Below are 23878 nucleotides of genomic sequence, written 5' to 3' on the forward strand. Positions count from 1 at the left end.
TGCTACCAGTGCCACGAGACAGTCAGAGTAGAAATTTAAGAATAGTCAGAATGAATACGTGGCTTGAGAGATGGTGCAGGAGGGAGGGGTTCAGATTTTCGGGACACTGGAACCGGTTCTGGGGGTGGTGGGACCATTACAAATTGGATGGTCTACACCTGGGCAGGACTGGAACCAATGTCCTAGGGGGTGCTTTTGCTAACACTGTTGGGGAGGTTTTAAACTAATGTGGCAGGGGGATGGGAACCAGATTAGGAAGTTAGAGGTCAGTAAAGAGGTAGCAACTAAAGCCAGTAAGGTACTAGATAATAAACTCAATGTGACTAAGGGGAAGAGTAGACAGGGAAGAGATGATGATCGCAAAGGGACAGGTGGTCTGAGGTGCATTTGTTTTAATGCGAGAAGTGTAGCAGGTAAGGCAGATGAACTTTGGGCTTGGATTAGCACCTGGGAATATGATGTTTTTGGTATTACTGAGACTTGGTTGAGGGATGGGCAAGGCTGGCAACTAAATATCACAGGGTATAGATGCGTCAGGAGGGAGGAAAAAGGGGTGGAGGAGTTGCATTACTCGTCAGCTGTGATTAAGCAGGGCATGATGGAGGATTCGAGCACTGAGGCAATATAGATAGAGCTAAGAAATAGGAAGGGTGCAGTAACATTGTTGGGACTTTACTACAGGCCTCCCAAAAGCGAGCGTGAAGTAGAGGTACAATTATGTAGACAGATTATAGAACAATGTAGGACCAATAGGGTGGTTGTGATGGGAGATTTTAACTTCCCCAACATTGAATGAGACTCATGTAGTGTTGGAGGCGTAGATGGAGCAGAATTTGTAAGGAGAGTTTTTTAGAGCAGTATGTAAATAGTCCAACTCGGGAAGGGGCCATACTGGATCGGGTATTGGGGAATGATCCCGGTCAGGTGGTTGAAGTTTCAGTCGGTGATTACTTTGGGAATAGCGATCACAATTCTGTAAGTTTTAGAATACTCATGGACAAAGACAAGAGTGGTCCTAAAGGAAGAGTGCTAAATTGGGGAAAGGCCAACTACAACAAAATTCGGCAGGAGCTAGGGAATGTGGATTGGGAGCAACTGTTTAAGGGGAAATCCACATTTGAAATGTGGGAGTCTTTTAAGGAAAGGTTGATTAGAGTGCAGGACAGACATGTTCCTGTGAAAATGAGGGATAGAAATGGCAAGATTAGGGGACCATGGATGACGGATGGAATTGTGAGACTAGCTAAGATGAAAAAGGAATCGTACATAAGATCGAGGAGACTCAAAACTGACGAAACTCTGGAGGAATATCGGGAAAGTAGGACAAATCTCAAACGCGCAATAAAGAAGGCTAAAAGGGGTCATGAAATATATTTGGCTAACAGGGTTAAGGAAAATCCCAAAGCCTTTTATTCGTATGTAAGGAGCAAGAGGGTAACTAGAGAAAGAATTGGCCCACTCAAAGACAAAAGAGGGAATTTATGCGTGGAGTCAGAGGAAATGAGTGAGATTCTTAATGAGTACTTTGCATCGGTATTCACCAAGGAGAGGGACAGGACGGATGTTGAGGCTGGGGATGGATGTTTAAATACTCTCGGTCATGTCGGCGTAAGGAAGGGGGAGGTTTTGGGTATTCTAAAAGGCATTAAGGTGGACAAGTCCCCAGGACCGGATGGGATCTATCCCAGGTTACTGAGTGAAGCGAGGGACGAAACACCTGGGGCCTTAACAGATATCTTTGCAGCATCCTTGAGTGCAGGTGAGGTCCCGGAGGACTGGAGAATTGCTAATGTTGCCCCTTTGTTTAAGAAGGGTAGCAGGGATAATCCAGGGAATTATAGACCTGTGAGCTTGACATCAGTGGTAGGCAAACTGTTGGAGTAGATACTGAGGGATAGGATCTGTTCACATTTGGAAGAAAATAGACTTATCAGTGATAAGCAGCATGGTTTTGTGCAGGGAAGGTCATGTCTTACAAACCTAATTGAATTTTTAGAGGAAGTGACAAAGTTAATTGATGAGGGAAGGGCGTTTTATAAAGTTTCCCATGGCAGGTTGATGGAAAATGTGAAGTCGTAAGGGGTTCAGGGTGTACTAGCTAGATGGATAAAGAACTGGCTGGGTAACAGGAGACAGAGAGTAGTGGTGGAAGGGAGTGTCTCAAAATGGAGAACGGTGACTAGTGGTGTTCCACAGGGATCCGTGCTCGGACCACTGTTGTTTGTGATATACATAAATGATCTGGACGAAGGTATAAGTGGTCTGATGAGCAAGTTTGCAGATGATACTAAGATTGGTGGAGTTGCGGATAGCGAGGAGGACTGTCAGAGAATACAGCAAAATATAGATAGATGAGAATTGGGCAGAGAAATGGCAGATGGAGTTCAATCCAGGCAAATGCGAGGTGATGCGTTTTGGAAGATCTAACTCAAGAGCGGACTATATGGTCAATGGAAGGGTCCTGGGGAAAATTGATGTACAGAGAGATCTGGGAGTTCAGGTCCATTGTACCCTGAAGGTGGCAACGCAGGTTGATAGAGTGGTCAAGAAGGCATACAGCATGCTTGCCTTTATCGGACGGGGTATTGAGTACAAGAGTCGGCAGGTCATGTTAGGCCACATTTGGAATACTGCGTGCAGTTCTGGTCGCCGCATTACCAGAACGATGTGGATGCTTTGGAGAGGGTGCAGAGGAGGTTCATCAGGATGTTGCCTGGTATGGAGGGTGCTAGCTATGAAGAAAGGTTGAGTAGATTAGGATTGTTTTCGTTGGAAAGACGGAGGTTATGGGGGGGGGACCTGATTGAGGTCTACAAAATTATGAGAGGTATGGACAGGGTGGCTAGCAACAAGCTTTTTCCAAGAGTGGGGGTGTCAATTACAAGGGGTCATGATTTCAAGATGAGAGGGGGAAAGTTTAAGGGAGATGTGCGTGGAAAGTTTTTTACGCAGAGGGTGCCTGGAACACTTTGCCAGCGGAGGTGTTAGAGGCGGGCACGATAGCATCATTTAAGATGCATCTGGACAGATATATGAACGGGCGGGGAACAGAGGGAAGTAGATCCTTGGAAAATAGGCGACAGGTTTAGATAAAGGATCTGGATCGGCGCAGGCTGGGAGGGCCGATGGGCCTGTTCCTGTGCTGTAATTTTCTTTGTCTGTCTGTGTGGAGTCTGCACGTTCTCCCCATGTCTGCGTGGGTTTCCTCCGGGTACTCCGGTTTCCTTCCTCAAGCCCAAAGATCTGCAGGTTAGGGGGATTGGCCATGCTTAATTTCCCTTAGTGTCCAAAAGATATGCAGATTAGGTGAGGTTATGAGGATAGGGCGTAGGCAAGTGGGCCGAGGAATGGTGCTCTTTCAGAGGGTCGGTGCAGACTCGATGGACCGAATGGCCTCCTTCTGCACTGTAGGAATTCTGTGATTCAAAGTACTTGCAGTGAGTATTCCAATTCGTCAAGAAAAAATCCTGCTGCTGCCATGTACCTGTTTTTGTGGCAACCCCTTTATCCTGTTCCTGCTTTTGTGCTTTCACTTCATGATCCTTATCAACAGAGGCTGTGCTGTCTGACGGGACAACCGTCATCAGGAAATTAATCGTCGAAAGTAAAGCTTTTGCATGCAAAAGAAAATCAAGTGAAGAAAACGTGACCTGTTGATAAACAAAATAAAAATATCATCCATCCTATTTATTGCTGGTTATAACAGATTACAACAATGAATTGCAATCACATTTTAGATTTTGGAACATCTGCACGCACATTTCTGCTTTTCACAATTACATCTGTAAATCTATAGACTATTTTCATGTCACTTATCCCAAAAACAAGCCACAATCAGAGGAAAACATTATATCTTAAGAGCCGTTCTGTGAAACAGCTAAAGATCTGACATAAAAGGAAACTGCATTTGTAACCTAGAGCGAACATACAATGCAGGAGGCCATTCAGCCCATCGAGTCTGCACCGACCGACTTTAAGCCCTCACTTCCACCCAACCCCCGTAACCCAATAACCCCTCCTAACCTTTTTGGACACTAAGGGCAATTTAGCATGGCCAATCCACCTAACCTGCGCATCTTTGGACTGTGGGAGGAAACCGGAGCACCCGGAGGAAACCCACGCACACACGGGGAGAACGTGCAGACTCCGCACAGATAGTGACCCAGCAGGGAATCAAACCTGGGACCCTGGCACTGTGAAGCCACAGTGCTAACCACTGTGCACGTGCAGTTCGATTTGTAGCATCTGATCATTTTCGTTAGAAACAGGTAATTTGATTCAGGGGTCAGCAGGAGATGCCACACCAGAATAACAGTGTTCCCCGACTGACCTGAAATTATAGAATCATTGAATCTACAGCACGGAGACAGGCCCTTCGGCCCCAACTGGTTGATGCCAACCAAAAAGTCCATCTAAGCCAACCCCATTTGCCTATTCAAGCAAGGACTGGCAACCATATTTTTCTTCAACAGCACAAAATCTGTTGCGAAATTCTTCATTTTAAATCAATCATGTCAAGTCAATATTTGCAACTTTTAGGTGCAAAGATCATTGTTTGGTGTAGGCTGTGGTAGTTACATGAAATGCAAATGGACTTAATTGGAAGGAGAGTGCTGAAGTATTACAGCAATTCTTTTCTCCCTTAAAATAAACACAAAGGTAGCGAAGCCTCACAGCGCCAGAGTCCGAGCTTCGATTGCCGGCTCGGGTGACTGTGTGGAGTCTGCACGTTCTCCCCGGGTCTGCGTGGGTTTCCTCCGGGTGTTCCAGTTTCCTCCCACAAGTCCCGAATGACATGCTTGTTAGGTAATTTGGATATTCTGCATTCTCCCTGTGTGTACCCGAACAGGCGCCGGAATGCGGCGGCTCGGAGCTTTAACCAGTAACTTCATCTGCAATGAAGTTACTGTTAATGTAAGCCTACCTGTGACAATAAATATTATTATAAGAAAAAAAGTGTTCTTGACGCAACCGTAATCTGACAAAACCAACATCATTACTCTGTAGGTAAGTAGGCCAAATTCCAGCCCTTTGTATGGTCTGTGAGTTCACTGTACGAATGACTTCCTTCTGCGCTGCATCTTTCTATGAATCTGATTTCCGTACGACCAGATTTAATGGCATCCCTTTGTGTGGCCCACTGACTTTCAGACGCTCATGGGCTACACACGTAACAAAAATAACAGCCATCCCTTTCTACAGAATTAACTCATAATTTTAATTAAATTCAGCTGCTATTTAAACTTAACCAACAAATCAGAAATGGGTGATTTTAGGACATCGTTCCCTATTGCACCTCACATTGCCTTTACAATGAGGGTTAAAAAAAAAACTAGGACAAATGTCCTTGAACAATTCTGAAGTGCCATGTAACAAAAAGCAAAATGGGTTGACACTTTATCTTTAAAAATGACAGTATGAGTCAGTTTTGATGGCTTTTTATTTAACATTGCAGAAAAATCCATTTCCTTGTGAATAAACTCAATTAGCCGAGATTACTAATGTTAATCTAGTGATTTATTTTGAAATGAAATAACACATTTTGAAAGTATTTTTTTCCAACCAGCATTCTTCAGTGGTTGCCATGTTTCTGAAGTAGGACAACAAATGCTTACCTTGAGCATTTGCTCAGTGCTGTTGTAATTCGCTTTAAAATGTGGTCCGTTTTTATCAGCCTGCAAAAACATTTATTTTGAAAGTTAATTTTACTTCATCACTGACAATGAAGAGCAAATGGTTATCAAACAAAGAAAGACTTGCATTTACTTTGCTTTTTGCAACCACAAGTCTTCCCAAAGGACCAATGAATTGATGTAAACTTCATAGAATCCATACAGTGCAGGAGGCCATTCGACCCATTGAGTCTTACCAACCCACTGAAAGAGCACTCCACCCTATCCCAACAAACCTTAACCAACATACACATCCCTGGACACAAAGGGGCAATTTAGCATAGCCAATCCACCTAAGCTGCACATCTTTGGACTGTGGGAGGAAGCCATTGAACCCAGAGGAAACCCACGCAGAGACGTGGAGAAAGTGCTAACTCCACACAGTCACCCAAAGCCAGAATTGAACATAGGTCCCTGGCGCTATGAGGCAGGCAGTAGATTGCGGAACGGTAGCAGTGGTTAGCACCGTTGCCTCAGTGCCAGGGTCCCAGGTTCGATTCCTGGCTTGGGTCACTGTCTGTGTGGAGTCTGCACTTTCTCCCAGTGTCTGCGTACGTTTCCTCCGGTTTCCTCCCACAACTCCCGAAAGACGTGCTTGTTAGGTGAATTAGACATTATGAATTCTCCCGCAGTGTACCTGAACAAGCACCCGAACAAGTGTGACGACTAGGGAATTTTCACAGCAACTTCACTGCAGTGTTAATGCAAGCTGACTTGTGACACTGATAAAGATCATCATTGGCGGCACAGCAGAAGTGGTTAGCACTGTTGCTTCACAGCTCCAGGATCTCGGGTTTGATTCCCGGCTTGGGTGACTATCTGTGCGGAGTCTGAACGTTCTCCCAGTTCTGTGTGGTTTCCTCCGGGTGCTCCAGATTCTTCCCAGAGTCCAAAGATGTGTGGGTTAGGTGTACTGGCCACACTAAATTGGCCCTAAGTGTCCAATGGTTATGTGGGGTTACTGGTTACGGGGATAGAATGAAGGTGTGGGGCTCTTTCAAGGTATAGGATGCTCATTCAAAGGTGTAGACTCGATGGGTCGAACAGCCTCCTTCTGCATTGCAAATTCCATGAAAGCTGACCACTGTGCCACCATGCCACCTACTCGTCATGTAGGAAGAAATTTAGGGACAACAAACTCCTACAAATGAAAATGTAATAATGACCAGATAATCTGCTTGTGATAGTGATTGATTAAATAAATATTGGACAAAAGGCCATGTTAAACTCCCTGCTCTATTTCAAAATAGTGCCTTGAAATTTTTATTTTACAAGTTGGAAGACGGAACTCCAGTTTTATATTTCATTCACAAGTCGGCACCTCAGACAGTGCAGCACTACCCCAGGAAATTCTTCAGCCAGAGGGTGGTGAATCTGTGGAACTCTTTGCCGCAGAAGGCTGTGGGAGGCCAAATCACGGAGTGTCTTTAAGAGAGAGATAAATAGGTTCTTGATTAATAAGGGGATCAGGGATTACGGGGAGAAGGCAGGAGAATGGGGATGAGAAAATATCAGCCATGATTGAATGGCGGAGCAGACTCGATGGTCTGAATGACCTAATTTTGCTCCTCTGTCTAACCCGGAACCATGTTACTCAAACACGAGTGATACCAAGTGAGCGACGACTGACACTGCGTCTGGAAATAACCAATGTGTAACTGTGGAATCACCATATCTATATTTTATCTTCAGGCTAGGTTTAACAGAAGAATAACCAATACCTTAATGTATTCCACTTTCAGAAGTTCTGAACCTGGTGTATCTGCACAACTGATCAAATGGAGATTTTGGTCATCTGGAGAACATAAAATCAGGCAATCTAATTTTAGCACGCAGTGTTCATAAAATAAATCAGGATTAAAAATATCACGACCAATAGAAGACTGAAGGCTATTAAACATCGCATTCTTTCCCATACATATTGATTCATTTAAACCATGCATGAAGCTAATTTTGCGAAATATAATATCTAATTTTATGCACCACTTGGACTGCAGGGACCTTGGGGCGCTAGTCCACAGATCCCTTAAGGCGGTAGGGCTGGTTATTCGGGTAGTTAAGGAGTATACGGGACACTTACCTTTATCAGTCAGAGCTTGGATTATAAGAGCAGTGAGGTTATGTTAGAGCTCTACAACACTGGTTAGGTCACAGCTGGAGTACTGTGTCCAGCTCTGGTCACCTTACTGTAGGAAGGATGTGATTGCACTGGAGGGGGTGCAGAGGAGATTCACCAGGGTGTTGTCTGCGATGGAACATTTGAGCTACGAAGAGAGGCTGGATAGGCTCGGGTTATTTACTTTGGAGCGGAGAAGGCTGAGGGGAGAACCTGATTGAGGTGTATAAGATTTAGAGGTATGGTCAGGGTGGATAAGAAACAGCTGTTCCGCTTTGCGGAGGGGTCAATAATGAGGGGGCATCCTTTTAAGGTGAAGAGCAGGAGGTTTAGAAGGGATTTAAGGAAAATAGTTTTTTGAATGCGTTGCTTGGGAGGCGGGAAACCTCACAATCTTCACACCGTACGTGGACAAGCACTTCAAATGTTATAACATTCAATGCTCTGGACATAATACAGGAAAGCGGGGTGAGTGTAGATTTAGTGTGGTTCTGTTGGTGCAGACTTGATGGGCCGAAGCCCTCTTCTGTGATATATGACTTGTGACAAACATGAGAAACATCCACATTTTCAAGTTTGTATTTTTGCTGTAGTTACAAAGGGAGCGAATCATTGATTTTTGCAGGGCCATTGTAACCTTTTGTAATGAGACACAAGAATGTGGGGTCCTTTTGGATTGCAGGTGGCATTATTGGGAGGGGACAGGTCTGTCAGTTGCTTCTGGAACACCAAGCTGGACAGACAGGGTTCAGTTTGCTCTTGAAGGCCTCTCTCTCGAAAGACCAATACAGCACAGGAACAGGCCCTTCGGCCCGCCAAGCCTGTATTCTAAAAGGCTTTGTGCCATTTTGAGCAAGTGGAAAACCCTTGTTGATTTTATCCAGGAGTGGATTCAAGAAGTGTTGGTATATATCCTCTGACACATCAACACTTCCTCAATTTTCCAAAGAAAGAAGTTGGATTCTAATCCAGAGTCCCATCACAAATTGGAGTTCTCGTTCTTGGACCAACAATTAGGCTCTCGTCTGGGATCTCAGCAAAAATAAATTGGGGTTCTTGCCCTGACTCATAACAGACTCCATGTAAAATCCTATGATTTGTTTACACTGGAGGAAGTCAGATAGAGCAATGAACAAGACTCAAGTCTACGTGACATACCTCTGCTGCTTGTACCAATGCTTTTTATTCCTCAATATTTTCAACCCATTTTTTTTCTCCCTGAACTATAAAAGGTTGGGTGAACTACATGCAGCCAGGCGTCTGTAAATGTTGCGTGAAATATCAGTCAAGAACCCCAGTAAAGGACCCTCAATTTTCCTACCCCTCAACACAGTACACACCATCTTCCCAACAACCCCAAAGCAATCAAGCCATTGCAATAAAATCAGTGATGTGAAACACTAAATCAAAACTTGACTAAATCAGAACTATAATCACGCGCGCACAAAGATAAAAAGTATTTCAAGTCTATATATTGTGAAGTCTATATATATTCAAATTATATGGTTAACTTAGGGTACCAGAGGGCAGCACGGTGGCGCAATGGGTAGCATTGCTGCCTCACGGCACCGAGGTCCCAGTTCCATCCCGGCTCTGGGTCACTGTCCGTGTAGAGTTTGCACATTCTCCCCGTGTCTGTGTGGGTTTCACCCCCACAACCCAAAGATGTGCAGGGTAGGTGGATTGGCCACACTTAATTGCTCCTTAATTAGAAAACATGAATTGGGTACTTTAAATTTATTGAAAAAAAAACTTAGGGTACCAGAGCTTCTTAAGAGATGGTTCTGAATTTTAGGATTCAAATTAAAATTAGTTAAACATTAATAGGAAGATATGAGCAACTTGTTCAAAGTGGTCAACGTGATCAGTTAGACTTTCTACAGCACAGTGAAGAAAAGTTTTCAAAAAGTGGAACTCTAAGCCGTTCAATTGGGTTTTAAACTCTGGTGTGGCCGCACCTGGAGTACTGCGTGCAGTTCTGGTCACCACATTATAGGAAGGATGTGGAAGCTTTGGAAAGGGTTCAGAGGAGATTTACTAGGATGTTGCCTGGTATGGAGGGAAGGTCTTACGAGGAAAGGCTCAGGGTCTTGAGGTTGTTTTCGTTAGAGAGGAGAAGGCTGAGAGGTGACTTAATAGAGACATATAAGATAGTCAGAGGGTTAGATAAGGTGGACAGTGAGTGTCTCTTTCCTCGGATGGTGATGACCAACACGAGGGGACATAGCTTTAAATTGAGGGGTGGTAGATATAGGACAGATGTCAGAGGCAGTTTCTTTACTCAGAGAGTAGTAGGGGTGTGGAACGCCCTGCCTGCAACAGTAATAGACTCGCCAACTTTAAGGGCATTTAAGTGGTCGCTGGATAGACATATGGATGAAAATAGAATACAGTAGTCCCCCGTTATACCGCGCTCCGCAATACCGCGGTTCGCGATATACCGCGGGGGGGCTGATGGACCCCAACTGTGAGTTGTGTCAATTTCAGCGGCCGGCTCACTTTGATCCGGAGAAGGAAGCTGCTCTCACTGAAATAATCAGCCGGCCGCTGAAATTGACACTGCCCGCTGCTCTCTCCCTCCAATCCAACTTTTACGTTTTAATGTTTCTGATTGGAGGGAGAGAGCAGCCGGCAGTGTCAATTTCAGCGGCCAGCTGATTATTTCAGTGAGAGCAGCTTCCCTCTCTGGATCAAAGTGAGCCGGCCGCTGAAATTGACACTGCCCACTGCTCTCTCCCTCCAATCAGAAACATTAAAACTTAAAAGTTGGATTGGAGGGAGAGAGCAGCGGGCAGTGTCAATTTCAGCGGCCGGCTCACTTTGATCCAGAGAGGGAAGCTGCTCTCTCGCTGAAACAATCAGCTGGCCGCTGAAATTGACACTGCCGGGGGGGGGCGGGTGTTGGGGAGGAGAAGAGGGGGGGCGGGTGTTGGGGGGGAGAGGAGGGGGGCGGGTGTTGGGGGGGGAGAGGAGGGGGGGAGAGGAGGGGGGGAGAGGAGGGGGGGCGGGTGTTGGGGGGGAGAGGAGGGGGGGGCGGGTGTTGGGGGGGGAGAGGAGGGGGGGCGGGTGTTGGGGGGGGAGAGGAGGGGGGGGCGGGTGTTGGGGGGGAGAGGAGGGGGGGGGGGGGAGAGGAGGGGGGGGCGGGGTGTTGGGGGGGAGAGGAGGGGGGGCGGGTGTTGGGGGGGGAAGAGGAGGGGGGGCGGGTGTGGGGGGACCCCCCTGCGGGTGTGGGGGAGACCCCCCTGCGGGTGTGGGGGAAACCCCCCTGTGGGTGTGGGGGAGACCCCCCTGCGGGTGTTGGGGGAGAGAAGAGGGACCTGCGGGTGTTGGGGGAGAGAGGAGGGCCCTGCGGGTGTTGGGGAGAGAGGAGGGCCCTGCGGGTGTTGGGGGACGGGGGAGGAGAGGGGAGGAGGAGAGGGGGAGGGGAGGAGGAGGGGGGGGGAGGGGGAGAGGGGGGGGAGGAGGAGAGGGGGGGGAGGAGGAGAGGGGGGGAGGAGGAGAGGGGGGAGGAGGAGAGGGGGGAGGAGGAGGAGAGGGGGAGGAGGAGAGGGGGGGAGGAGGAGAGGGGGGGGAGGAGGAGAGGGGGGGGGGAGGAGGAGAGGGGGGGGGAGGAGGAGAGGGGGGGGAGGAGGAGAGGGGGGGGGAGGAGGGGGGGGGAGGGGGCGAACCGGAGGGTGTGGGGGGAGAGGGGTCTAGTTAGAGGATGTGGGGGGAGAGGGGGCGAGCCGGAGGAAAAAAAAAAGAAATTGACACTGCCGGCTGCTCTCTCCCTCCAATCAGAAACATTAAAACTTAAAAGTTGGATTGGAGGGAGAGAGCAGCGGGCAGTGTCAATTTCAGCGGCCGGCTGATTTCAGTGAGAGCAGCTTCCTTCTCCGGATCAAAGTGAGCCGACCGCTGAAATTTTAATTGGATCCACGATGGTGGTTTTAAATTTATTTAAAAATCTATGCTAGCGCTTCCCATTGTGAGTCTACGGGGGTCTGACCTCTCCCCCCGCCCCCCTCGTAGACTCACAAGGGGAAGCGCTAGCATAGATTTTTAAATAAATTTAAAACCCCCATCATGGATATCGGTTACAACGCGGGTTGGGGTCTTGGACCCCAACACCCGCGTTATAAAGGGGGACTACTGTAGTGTAGGTAGATAGGCTTCAGATGGTTTCACAGGTCAGCGCCACATCGAGGGCCGAAGGGTCCGTACTGTGCTGTAATGTTCTAAATTGCTGATATTGGGACGGTTGAGGCTTTGTTCATAGAGTGTGTTTCTGACCTTTTTCCAAACGCCAAAAACTATCCAAATTTATCACGTGAGAGAGTCTACAGAGGATACTCACCAGAAACTTCACAATAATCCAGTGTGATTTTCTTTAAATATGATGTAGACGTTAAATCAAACGTTCTGATATTCACTTCCGTACCCAACTGAGACACGCTGAAAATAAGCAGCGGCTTCTCCTGGTTCTCATGCCTCGTTACTTCAACAACTACCTACAGGTAAGAAACCAAAGGACGATTCAACAACTTATCACAATGCAACAAAGACTTACTACAGTGGGTACACTTTTCAAATACACCTTCTTAGCAACATGGAGGAAGCAGAGCTTTAAATGCCTTCATTTTAAAATGAATTGGGCACTCTCATTTTTTTTGTTAATTAAAGCATTTGGTATTTGGTTGACATCAAAAATTTAAGGAATTTGCCATTTCATGGTAAACACCTCAACTGAGGTAAAAAGTACCAATGTTTAGTGGGATGGGGGAGGGAGGCAGTGAAAGAGTCAAAAGTACCTTTTGATCTTGATTAAAACCTAACTACCAAACCATAAATAAATAATAATGCGAACCCTTCATCTGCATTTACAAATTCACACAACAAAAATTAACACCATTGATTGAACTGTACACTCTAAATTCTGTGTCTCAGCCAGGGAACATGGAATGTTATTAGAATTCATACAATGCCTACAGTGCAGGAGACGGTTCGGCCCATCGAGTCTGCAGCGACCTCTGAAAGACCACTCCACCGAGGCCCACTCCCCCGCCCTACCCCTGGAATCCCGCACATTGACCATGGCCAATCCACCTATACAGCACATCTTTGGACACCAAGGGACAATTTAGCATTGCCCAAACCGCATAACCTGCACATCTTTGGACTGTGGGAAGAAACCGGAGCACCCGGAGGAAACCCACGCAGAAAATGTGCAAACTCCAGTCACCCAAGGCCGGAATTGAACCCGGGTCCCTGGCACTCTGAAGCAGCAGTGCTAACCACTGTGCCACCATGTTCCCTTTATTGAAGATTAAAAGCTATCATCTTTCCCACAGCACTTCACATTGTTATTTTCACAGAAATACTAAATGGTTTCTCATCCAGCCCACAAATTGGGAATGGTGCACAGGGCTAATGCTTTACAGCAAAGAGCCACACCTCACAAACAGTCCACACTACTTGAACCACATTTACATCTACCGGCGGCAGGTTGCACAGTGGGTAGTACTGTTGCTTCAAAGTGACAGGGTCCCAAGTTTGATTCCCGGTTTGGGCCACTGTCTGTTCGGAATCTGCACGTTCTCCCAGTATCTGTGTGACAGGTGCTCCGGTTTCCTCCCACAAGTCCCAAAAGACATGCTGTTAGGTGAATTGGACATTCTGAATTCCCCCTCAGTGGACCCGAACAGGTGCCGAAGTGTGGTGACGAGGGGCTTTTCACAGTAACTTCATGGCAGTGTTAACGTAAGCCTACTTGTGGCAATAAAGATTATTTCGAAGAACAACCAACTTTAGTCAAACCAGGTCGTCCATATTGTCATTCTCAAAAACACAATATTTGTGCGAAGAATTTTTGTCAGGGTACAAAAAAGTTATGGAAACACAAATGAGTCCAATGCCAACACACTGAAAATGCTCCATACCTCTTTAACTACAAACTTCAGCTGTAGAGCTGTGAGCTCCTCACGCAGACTCTCAATATCGTTGGGACACTGAAGTGGCTGTGCATCGCCAGCTGCCATTGTTAACTTAGTTGGCAAGTCGGTATTTTCCTTTGCATCACAGAACTCGTCTTCAGACTCCAGAGAACCTAAGGAATAAAGGGATTTGCACATGCTTGATTCCAGATACAAAATATTTCTAGACAATAAACAAGGCAACCGGTCATTATTGCTGCCGCGAGGATTTAACAAAACTGCATAAAATTAGAATCTACAAATCTATCTTATAACAATGCTGTCAGAAAAAGTGTAGCAAATTGGGAATGTAGAAATTAAACAAGTTCAATTAAAATTAATGGCTTAGATCGCGTCAGAACATCAACAAAATAAAAACAATAGATAATGGCAGTTCTGGAGCGGTTTGAAATTGGACCAAGATTCGTGAACTGGGTAAAGCTACTATATAAGGAGCCGAGGGCAAGTGTCCGCACAAACAACATCAGCTCGAGATACTTTTCTCTCCACCGCGGGGCTAGGCAGGGATGTCCTATATTCCCCCTGCTGTTTGCACTCACGCTTGAGCCATTGGCCATCGCATTAAGAAGTTTGAGGGTATGGAAAGGAATAGTGGGGGGGGGGAGAAAATAGAGCATAGGGTGTCTTTATATGCCGATGACTTGCTGTTATACGTGTCGGAACCGAGTGTTTCGATAGGGGGAATACTGGAGCTGCTTCGAGTGTTTTGGTCGTTCTCGGGGTACAAACCAAATCTAGACAAGAGTGAATATTTTGTGGTGTCTTGGCCGGGGGTTGGGGGGGGGGGGGGGGGGAGGTTGCCATTCCGTAGGACAGGGACTCACTTTAGGTATCTGGGGTGCAGGTTGCCTGGGAGTTCGCGGGGGGGGGGGGGGGCTTCCCAGGTACAACATTTCTAGTTTGGTGGGGAGAGTGAAAGCAGATCTGGCACGGTGGGATGGTCTCCCTCTGTCACTGGCTGGTAAGGTACAGGCGGTTGAAATGAACGTGTTGCCGTGATTTCTGTTTATACAGTAGTCCCCCGTTACACCGCGCTCCGCAATACCGCGGTTCGCGATATACGGCGGGGGGACTTATGGACCCCAACTGTCAGCTTCCCTCTCCGGATTAAAGTGAGCCGGCCGCTGAAATTGACACTGCCGGCTGAAATTGACACTGCCGGCTGCTCCTCTCTCACTGAAATTGACACTGCCGGAAGAAATTGACACTGCCGGCTGCTCCTCTCTCACTGAAATTGACACTGCCGTCTGCTCCTCTCTCACTGAGATTGACACTGCCGGCTGAAATTGACACTGCTGTAAATATCTATGACTATGCTGTTATAGACTGATAGTAGAAACATAGGGATAGGAGGACGCAATTGAACACCTCGAGACATTAAAGACATTCGGAAATATTGGGGAACAAGGGGCTCAGCACGTTAGCACATGTAGCTTCTGTGGCACTGTGGCTTCACAGCACCAGGGTCCCAGGTTCGATTCCCTGCTGGGTCACTGTCTGAGCGGACCCCGTGTCTGCGTGGGTTTCCTCCGGATGCTCCAGTTTCCTCCCACAGTCCAAAGACATGCAGGTTAGGTGGATTGGCCATGATAAATTGCCTTTCATGTTCAAAAAAAGGTTAGGTGCCGTTACTGGGTTAAGGTGGAAGTGAGGGCTTAAGTGGGTCAGTGCAGACTCAATGGGCCGAATGGTCTCCTTCTGCACTCCTGTATGTTCTATGTAACAAAGGCCCTACCTCAGAAGAGGAACTTTAAAGAAATTAATGATCAAAAAAGGTGGAAAAATGGGACTGAAAATTTACAATCCCATGAACCAGTGGCTTGCACCCCAAGGATTTAAAAGGGGGAGCTACAGGGGCGTCAGATGCATTGGTTTTGATCTTTAAGAATTTCCTAGATTCTGGAACAGAATAATCTGTGGTAGCTGTTGATTGGAAAGTAGCAAATAAAATCCTGCTGCTTTAAGAAAGGAGAGAGTGAGAGAGAAAGGCGACAAGAAAAAATAGACTAGTTTTCCCAACATTGGTAACATTGAAGATGCATAAAACAGGGCAGTTAGAAACCCATTAGTTTTCAGCATGGATTTATGAGAGAAATTTTGTTTGTCAAATCTTATGTATTAAAATTTTAACCAGCTGCCTCAAAGGGGAAACTAGCGGCCGTAGGGTATTTGGGTTTTCAAGAAGTATTGATAAAGCCATGCAGAGATGGTTACACTGAATTATGGCTCCGAAGCTTAGAGATTGGTTCACCGAGAGTAGGAACAAGTGGGTCATTTTCAGATTTAAAAATGACTGCACAAGCTGGAATCTGAAAGAACAGAAAATGCTGGACAATCCCAGCAAGTCTAACGGCATCTGTGCAGAGAGAACGGAGCAAAGGTTTCATACTGTTGACTCTTCATCAAAGCTTTCTCTCTAGCTAATTAACCACATAGATAAAGGTCCAAACTGCTCCAAGAAATGTAATTCCATAAAGTATAACCTCCCAACTTGGCACATTTAGGATTTGTTTGTCAAGGTAAGCCTATTTTTGTGTGAGGAATATGTCACTATGACTCCAACTTACTTTACCCTTTTCAGATTCGCAGAACACAAATGAGTTCTGAAACAATCGTAGGTTGTTTCTGACATTTCCAGAGAGATGTTATGGTACAGGGTTTAGAGAACCCCAAAGTGTATCATGGAGTTCACCTGACCCACGACTTTCAATAGATTGTGGTTATGGGGAGCACACGGGCCTACTTTACAGGTGTGGTGCAACAGAGCGTTAAAGTACTTCTAAATTAATACACTTTATAAACCCATAGTAAACACCTTAACAACTATCAACACCAATAAATCCTCCAAATAATACAGTACTCTATAAGTAACTCTTAATCTTTCCTTGGAATATCCAGAAGACAAAAAAACCTTTTTACAGAAAGACATCAGGTTTAACTTCTCTACAGAAACACGTATTATTTTAAAATTTTCAGGGCTGGTTTAGCACACTGGGCTAAATCGCTGGCTTTTAAAGCAGACGAAGGCAGGCCAGCAGCACGGTTCAATTCCTGTACCAGCCTCCCCGAACAGGCACCGGAATGTGGCGACTAGGGGCTTTTCACAGTAACTTCATTGAAGCCTACTCGTGACAATAAGCGATTTTCATTTCATTTCAAATCACCAAAGCATCGGGAGACAGTCTTTAGATTGCAGAAAGAGAGACAAATACACTTTCTTGCTGCAGCTATCCGAATCGCAAAACAAAACTAAATCACACCCTGTGGCACAGCCCAAAGCAGAAGTAAAAGCAGACAGACAGCCCAGCTCCACCCATACTCTGACATCACTGATACAACACCCATTTCTTAAAGGTACATCCACTACAGCTATTTTCTAAACACAAATTTCTTAAAGGTACTCCCACATGACAGAGAACAACAGTTGAGTGTTGTGCCTGAGCAGAACAACGGTTGCAATATATCGGAGGTATAGAACATAGAACATAGAACATAGAACGATACAGCGCAGTCCAGGCCCTTCGGCCCTCGATGTTGCACCGACATGGAAAAAAACGAAAGGCCATCGAACCTACACTATGCCCTTATCATCCATATGCTTATCCAATAAACTTTTAAATGCCCTCAATGTTGGCGAGTTCACTACTGTTGCAGGTAGGGCATTCCACGGCCTCACCACTCTTTGCGTAAAAAACCCACCTCTGACCTCTGTCCTATATCTATTACCCCTCAATTTAAGGCTATGTCCCCTCGTGCTAGCCACCTCCATCCGCGGGAGAAGGCTCTCGCTGTCCACCCTATCTAACGCTCTGATCATTTTGTATGCCTCTATTAAGTCACCTCTTAACCTTCTTCTCTCTAACGAAAACAACCTCAAGTCCATCAGCCTTTCCTCATAAGATTTTCCCTCCATACCAGGCAACATCCTGGTAAATCTCCTCTGCACCCGTTCCAAGGCTTCCACGTCCTTCCTATAATGAGGCGACCAGAACTGTACGCAATACTCCAAATGCGGCCGTACTAGAGTTTTGTACAACTGCAACATGACCTCATGGCTCCGGAACTCAATCCCTCTACCAATAAAGGCCAACACACCATAGGCCTTCTTCACAACCTTATCAACCTGGGTGGCAACTTTCAGGGATCTATGTACATGGACACCGAGATCCCTCTGCTCATCCACACTACCAAGAATTTTACCATTAGCCAAATATTCCGCATTCCTGTTATTCTTTCCAAAGTGAATCACCTCACACTTCTCCACATTAAACTCCATTTGCCACCTCTCAGCCCAGCTCTGCAGCTTATCTATGTCACTCTGTAACCTGCAACATCCTTCCGCACTGTCTACAACTCCACCGACTTTAGTGTCGTCTGCAAATTTACTCACCCATCCTTCTGCGCCCTCCTCTAGGTCATTTATAAAAATGACAAACAGCAACGGCCCCAGAACAGATCCTTGTGGTACGCCACTCGTAACTGAACTCCATTCTGAACATTTCCCATCAACTACCACTCTCTGTCTTCTTTCAACTAGCCAATTTCTGATCCACATCTCTAAATCACCCTCAATCCCCAGCCTCCGTATTTTCTGCAATAGCCGACCGTGGGGAACCTTATCAAACGCTTTACTGAAATCCATATACACCACATCAACTGCTCTACCCTCGTCTACCTGTTCAGTCACCTTCTCAAAGAACTCGATAAGGTTTGTGAGGCATGACCTACCCTTCACAAAACCATGCTGACTATCCCTAATCATATTATTCCTATCTAGATGATTATAAATCGTATCTTTTATAATCCTCTCCAAGACCTTACCCACCACAGACGTTAGGCTCACCGGCCTATAGTTACCGGGGTTATCTCTACTCCCCTTCTTGAACAAAGGGACCACATTTGCTATCCTCCAGTCCTCTGGCACTATTCCTGTAGCCAATGATGACCTAAAAATCAAAGCCAAAGGCTCAGCAATCTCTTCCCTGGCTTCCCAGAGAATCCTAGGATAAATCCCATCCGGCCCCGGGGACTTATCTATTTTCACCTTGTCCAGAATTGCCAACACTTCTTCCCTACGCACCTCAATGCCATCTATTCTAATAGCCTGGGTCTCAGCATTCTCCTCCACAATATTATCTTTTTCTTGAGTGAATACTGACGAAAAGTATTCATTTAGTATCTCGCTTATCTCCTCAGCCTCCACACACAACTTCCCACCACTGTCCTTGACTGGCCCTACTCTTACCCTAGTCATTCTTTTATTCCTGACATACCTATAGAAAGCTTTTGGGTTTTCCTTGATCCTACCTGCCAAAGACTTCTCATGTCCCCTCCTTGCTCGTCTCAGCTCTCTCTTTAGATCCTTCCTCGTTTCCTTGTAACTATCAAGCGCCCCAACTGAAACTTCATGCCTCATCCTCACATAGGCCTCCTTCTTCCTCTTAACAAGAGATTCCACTTCTTTGGTAAACCACGGTTCCCTCGCTCGACCCCTTCCTCCCTGCCTGACTGGTACGTACTTATCAAGAACATGCAATAGCTGTTCCTTGAACAAGCTCCACATATCCAGTGTGCCCAACCCTTGCAGCCTACTTCTCCAACCAACACATCCTAAGTCATGTCTAATGGCATCATAATTGCCCTTCCCCCAGCTATAACTCTTGCCCTGCGGGGTATACTTATCCCTTTCCATCACTAACGTAAAGGTCACCGAATTGTGGTCACTGTTTCCAAAGTGCTCACCTACCTCCAGATCTAACACCTGGCCTGGTTCATTACCCAAAACCAAATCCAATGTGGCCTCGCCTCTTGTTGGCCTGTCAACATATTGTGTCAGGAAACCCTCCTGCACACATTGTACAAAGAATGACCCATCTAATGTACTCGAACTATATCTTTTCCAGTCAATATTTGGAAAGTTAAAGTCTCCCATAACAACTACCCTGTTACTTTCGCTCTTTTCCAGAATCATCTTCGCCATCCTTTCCTCTACATCCCTAGAACTATTAGGTGGCCTATAGAAAACTCCCAACAGGGTGACCTCTCCTTTCCTGTTTCTAACCTCAGCCCATACTACCTCAGAAGAAGAGTCCCCATCTAGCATCCTTTCCGCCACCGTAATACTGTCCTTGACTAGCAGCGCCACACCTCCCCCTCTTTTGCCCCCTTCTCTGAGCTTACTAAAACACCTAAACCCCGGAACCTGCAACAACCATTCCTGTCCCTGCTCTATCCATGTCTCTGAAATGGCCACAACATCGAAGTCCCAGGTACCAACCCATGCTGCCAGTTCCCCTACCTTATTTCGTATACTCCTGGCATTGAAGTAGACACACTTCAAACCACCTACCTGAACACTGGAACCCTCTTGCGAAGTCAAATCTGTGCTCCTGACGTCTATACTCTCAACCTCCCGTACCCCAAAACTACAATCCAGGTTCCCATGCCCCTGCTGAATTAGTTTAAACCCCCCCAAAGAGCACTAACAAATCTCCCCCCCAGGATATTGTTGCCCCTCAGGTTCAGATGTAGACCATCCTGTCTATAGAGGTCCCACCTTCCCCAGAAAGAGCCCCAGTTATCCAGAAATCCGAATCCCTCCCGCCTGCACCATCCCTGTAGCCACGTGTTTAATTGCTCTCTCTCCCTATTCCTCATCTCACTATCACGTGGCACGGGCAACAACCCAGAGATAACAACTCTGTTTGTTCTGTATAATACAGTACAGTGAAGTTGCATTATTTATCCTGCATGCAGGAAGTAGTATGTGGCAGGAGAGCATCAGCGAATTTATGAGATTGTCAGGATCCTTCCTGTATGTTCCGAGTTTATGCCCAGTGTATCCTTTTATTTCCCCTTTCATTTATTTTTTCTGTTACATTTTTGATCCATGGATGTTTAATGGACCTGCAACTTTAAGGCAAAGCAGCCAGTACCTGTAATTCAAACAAAAGGACCCAGAAGGTTGTGTGGCTTTAGGTTTCTGATTACAAACAGACCAGCACCAATGACAGAGATTGGCTGACATCAGAGATGACTTGGTTTGATTGAAGTGGCCCAAAAGGCTGTGCTCTGCCCGGTAACAGGTGGTGGTTCGATCCGATCCCACTGGCTTGTTTCAGAGCTAAGGGTTTAGTTTTGTTTTCAGTTTGATTGCTGGATTCTCAGAGGAAGAAGTGCTGCCCTTTTCCCTCTCCATTTTCTCCAGAAGGACAAAGTTCCTGAACTGACAGGGAGCCTGGATAAATCTGTGTACAGGAGAACCAGTGCAGGCTTAGCAAGCAGGGGAAAGCAGGCCAACTCTCTCTGCAGAAAAGGGTCATGTAAAGCAATCAACTCTCACTCTCTCCAGAAAAGGCAGAGGCCGGTAAATAAACCACAAACTGAAAACAGAGTTTGATGGGGAGCAAAGGGGCCTTCCCCAGGAAACGCTATGAGTAACACATTCTTAAACTACAGCGAAGATCATTACCGACTGCAAACCAAGAACTTCGATCAATCAGCGTGCTGTGGGGAAAGCGTACCGAGAAACCACCATTGGAAGAAAAGACTCTTAACTCTTGACCTTCACTTCCGGTGGCAGCCATGCTCGGCTAGTTTGTGTTTTCGGCAGCTCCTGCCGCTAACGGACCCTTTCAAGGAGCTTTGACGGCCCCTTTTCAACGCAAACCGGCAGGCAAACGGCACTAGAAGGCTCCCCACAGCAGTTTATGGAGGGGACCAGGAGCACCACCGGACGGGCAAACAAACAACCAGCCAGAAGCGACAGGAACTGGCGCGGGATCAGGAAAAGGCGGCTGACTTGGATCAGGCAGCGTGGGCCCAGTGGTCGCAGGGACAGCAGGAGTTTCTTAGAAGCTTCTTTGCTGACCTGAAAACGGAGATGCTGGCCCCAATGGAGGCCTCTATGGAGAAAATGGTTGAGACCCAGAAAATGTAGGAGAAGGCGATCAAGGAGATTGAGAAAATGGTCTGGCATAACGAAGATGAGATACTGGGCCTAGCCGTCAGAGTGGAGGCACACGCTGCCCGACACAAGAGGTGGCAGGAGAGGCTGGAAGACTTGAAAACAGGTCCAGGAGGCGCATTCTGGGCATGCCTGAGGGTGCGGAGGGGTCGGACACGAGCGCATTCGTGACCACATTATTGAGTTCCCTGATGGGGCCAGAAACATTCCCTCAGCCTCTGGAACTGGATGGGATGCCCCAGAGTCCTGGCAAGGAAGTCCAAAACAAATGAACCACCGAGGGCCATGGTGGTACGGTTCCACCGCTTCTCAGATAAGGAACGAGTCCTGTAATGGGCTAAAAAGGAGCGGAGCAGCAGGTGGGAGAACAGCGTAATCTGCATCTACCAAGACCTGGGAGCAGAACTGGCCAAGAGGTGTGCTGGATTCATCCGTGCTAAGTCGGCTCTCCACGGCAAAGGGGTGAAGTTCAGGCTGCTGCATCCGGCGAGGCTGTGGGTCACGTATCAAGATCGCCACCATTACTTTGATACACCGGACGAGGCGTGGAATTTCACTAAGCAAGAAAAGTTGGACTCGAACTAAAGGACAGCCACACTGGGACGTTACTCTGGTGGGGATGGTAATTGCCGAGTAGCCGGAGGCAGCGACATTATGTTGTCTCCTCTTATTTTTGTTTGTTCCCTGTTTCTTCGGTCATGTTTTCGGCTTTTGTAGAACTCGGCCGCAGGGGGAGGAGGGGAGCCCTACACGTGGGGCTGCTCTCCTGGCAGCTGGGGCCTTGTCTTTGATGGGGCCAGGGATGCGCCTGGGTTGGCTGTTTGTTTCGCTGGGGGAGGGGGCGGAAAATGTTCTTTGGGCGCCGTTGAAGCTGATAAGGGCTTTCCATAGGGGGGAGGGGCCCGCAAAATGAGGCATCTGAGTAATCGGAGACAGAGGCAGGAGCGGCCGGGGTCAGCATGGGTCAGCTGACTCACGGAAGCTTAACAAAATGAAATTAAATGAAAATCGCTTATTGTCACGTGTAGGCTTCAATGAAGTTACTGTGAAAAGCCCCTAGTCGCCACATTCCGGCGCCTGTCCGGGGAGGCCGGTACGGAAATCGAACCGTGCTGCTGGCCTGCTTGGTCTGCTTTAAAAGCCAGCGATTTAGCTGAGTGAGCTAAACCAGCCCCTAATGGGGGGAGAGCAAGTGTCAAGCGGGTGCTTGACTTGAGGGTTTGGGATGCTGCTTGGCTGAAAGAAAAGGTGCCAACTTTGGGGAACAATGGGAGGGCTCGAGTAAGCGGGGGACGCGGGCTCTTGGCTGGGCGAAAAAGGGAGATGGCTAATCGGCAGGGGAGGGTGGGGCTAGCCGCCTAGGGTGGGTGGGCCAGATGTTCCATTCGGGCCTGGATTCAAAGACCAGAGGAGTAGCAATCCTGGTCAGCAAACGGGTAGCTTTTGAGGCAGGGAATATTGTTGCTGACAAGGGGGGGCAGATACATAATGGTCAGTGGGAAACTGCAGGGGACTCAGGTGGTGCTAGTGAACGTTTACACCCCGAACTGGGACAACGTGGTATTTATGAGATGCACGCTGGGTAAAATTCCGGACTTAGACTCTCACAATCTGATTATGGGGGGTGACTTCAACACAGTTATAGACCCTGTACTGGACGGGTCAAACCCCAGGTCGGAGAAGTGACCAGCTGCGGCTAAAGAACCGAGGGGATTCATGGAACAGGTAGACCCGTGGAGATTCGCCCGACCAAGGGCGAAAGAGTTCTCTTTCTTTTCTTATGCCCACAAAGTCCACTCCCGCATAGATTTCTTTGTGATGAGCAGGGTGTTAATCCCCAGGATGGAGGGGACAGAATACTCGCCCATTGCAGTCTCCGATCATGCTCCACACTGGGTGGATTCACGTCTTTTTGTGAGGGGGGGGGGGGGGCTAGATGTGGGGCTCTGGTAGACGATGAGGCTTGTGGGCGGATAAGGAGGAACACCAAGAAATACCTGGAAACTAATGATACGGGGGAGGTAGCGGCGTCCACGGTGTGGGAGGCCCTGAAGGCAGTTATCAGAGGGGAGTTGATCTCGATCAGGTCTCATAGAGAGAAGAAAGAAAGAAAGAGAGGAGGGAGAAAGGCTAGTCGGGGAGATACTCAGTA

The 23878-nt window shown here is 47.2% G+C and overlaps 1 protein-coding gene across 7 annotated transcripts in view; it reads right to left on the bottom strand.

Moving 5' to 3' along the window:
- vps13c (vacuolar protein sorting 13 homolog C) overlaps window positions 1-23878 on the bottom strand; it is a 368173-nt gene that overhangs the window by 196658 nt on the left and 147637 nt on the right. For all 7 annotated transcript variants that reach the window (XR_005458698.1, XR_005458696.1, XR_005458697.1 and 4 more), the window contains 5 exons: window positions 13707-13873; window positions 12125-12278; window positions 7394-7467; window positions 5616-5675; window positions 3485-3650 (listed from right to left, as the gene is read on the bottom strand). Coding sequence is in view for 4 of the 7 variants with exons in the window: in XM_038784422.1 (XP_038640350.1) it covers window positions 3485-3650; window positions 5616-5675; window positions 7394-7467; window positions 12125-12278; window positions 13707-13873 (621 nt within the window). In the remaining 3 variants the exon portion in view is untranslated. The remainder of the gene's footprint in view (window positions 1-3484; window positions 3651-5615; window positions 5676-7393; window positions 7468-12124; window positions 12279-13706; window positions 13874-23878) is intronic.

This window comes from Scyliorhinus canicula, chromosome 24 (assembly GCF_902713615.1).
Source record: "Scyliorhinus canicula chromosome 24, sScyCan1.1, whole genome shotgun sequence".
NCBI classification, from domain to species: Eukaryota; Metazoa; Chordata; class Chondrichthyes; order Carcharhiniformes; family Scyliorhinidae; genus Scyliorhinus; species Scyliorhinus canicula.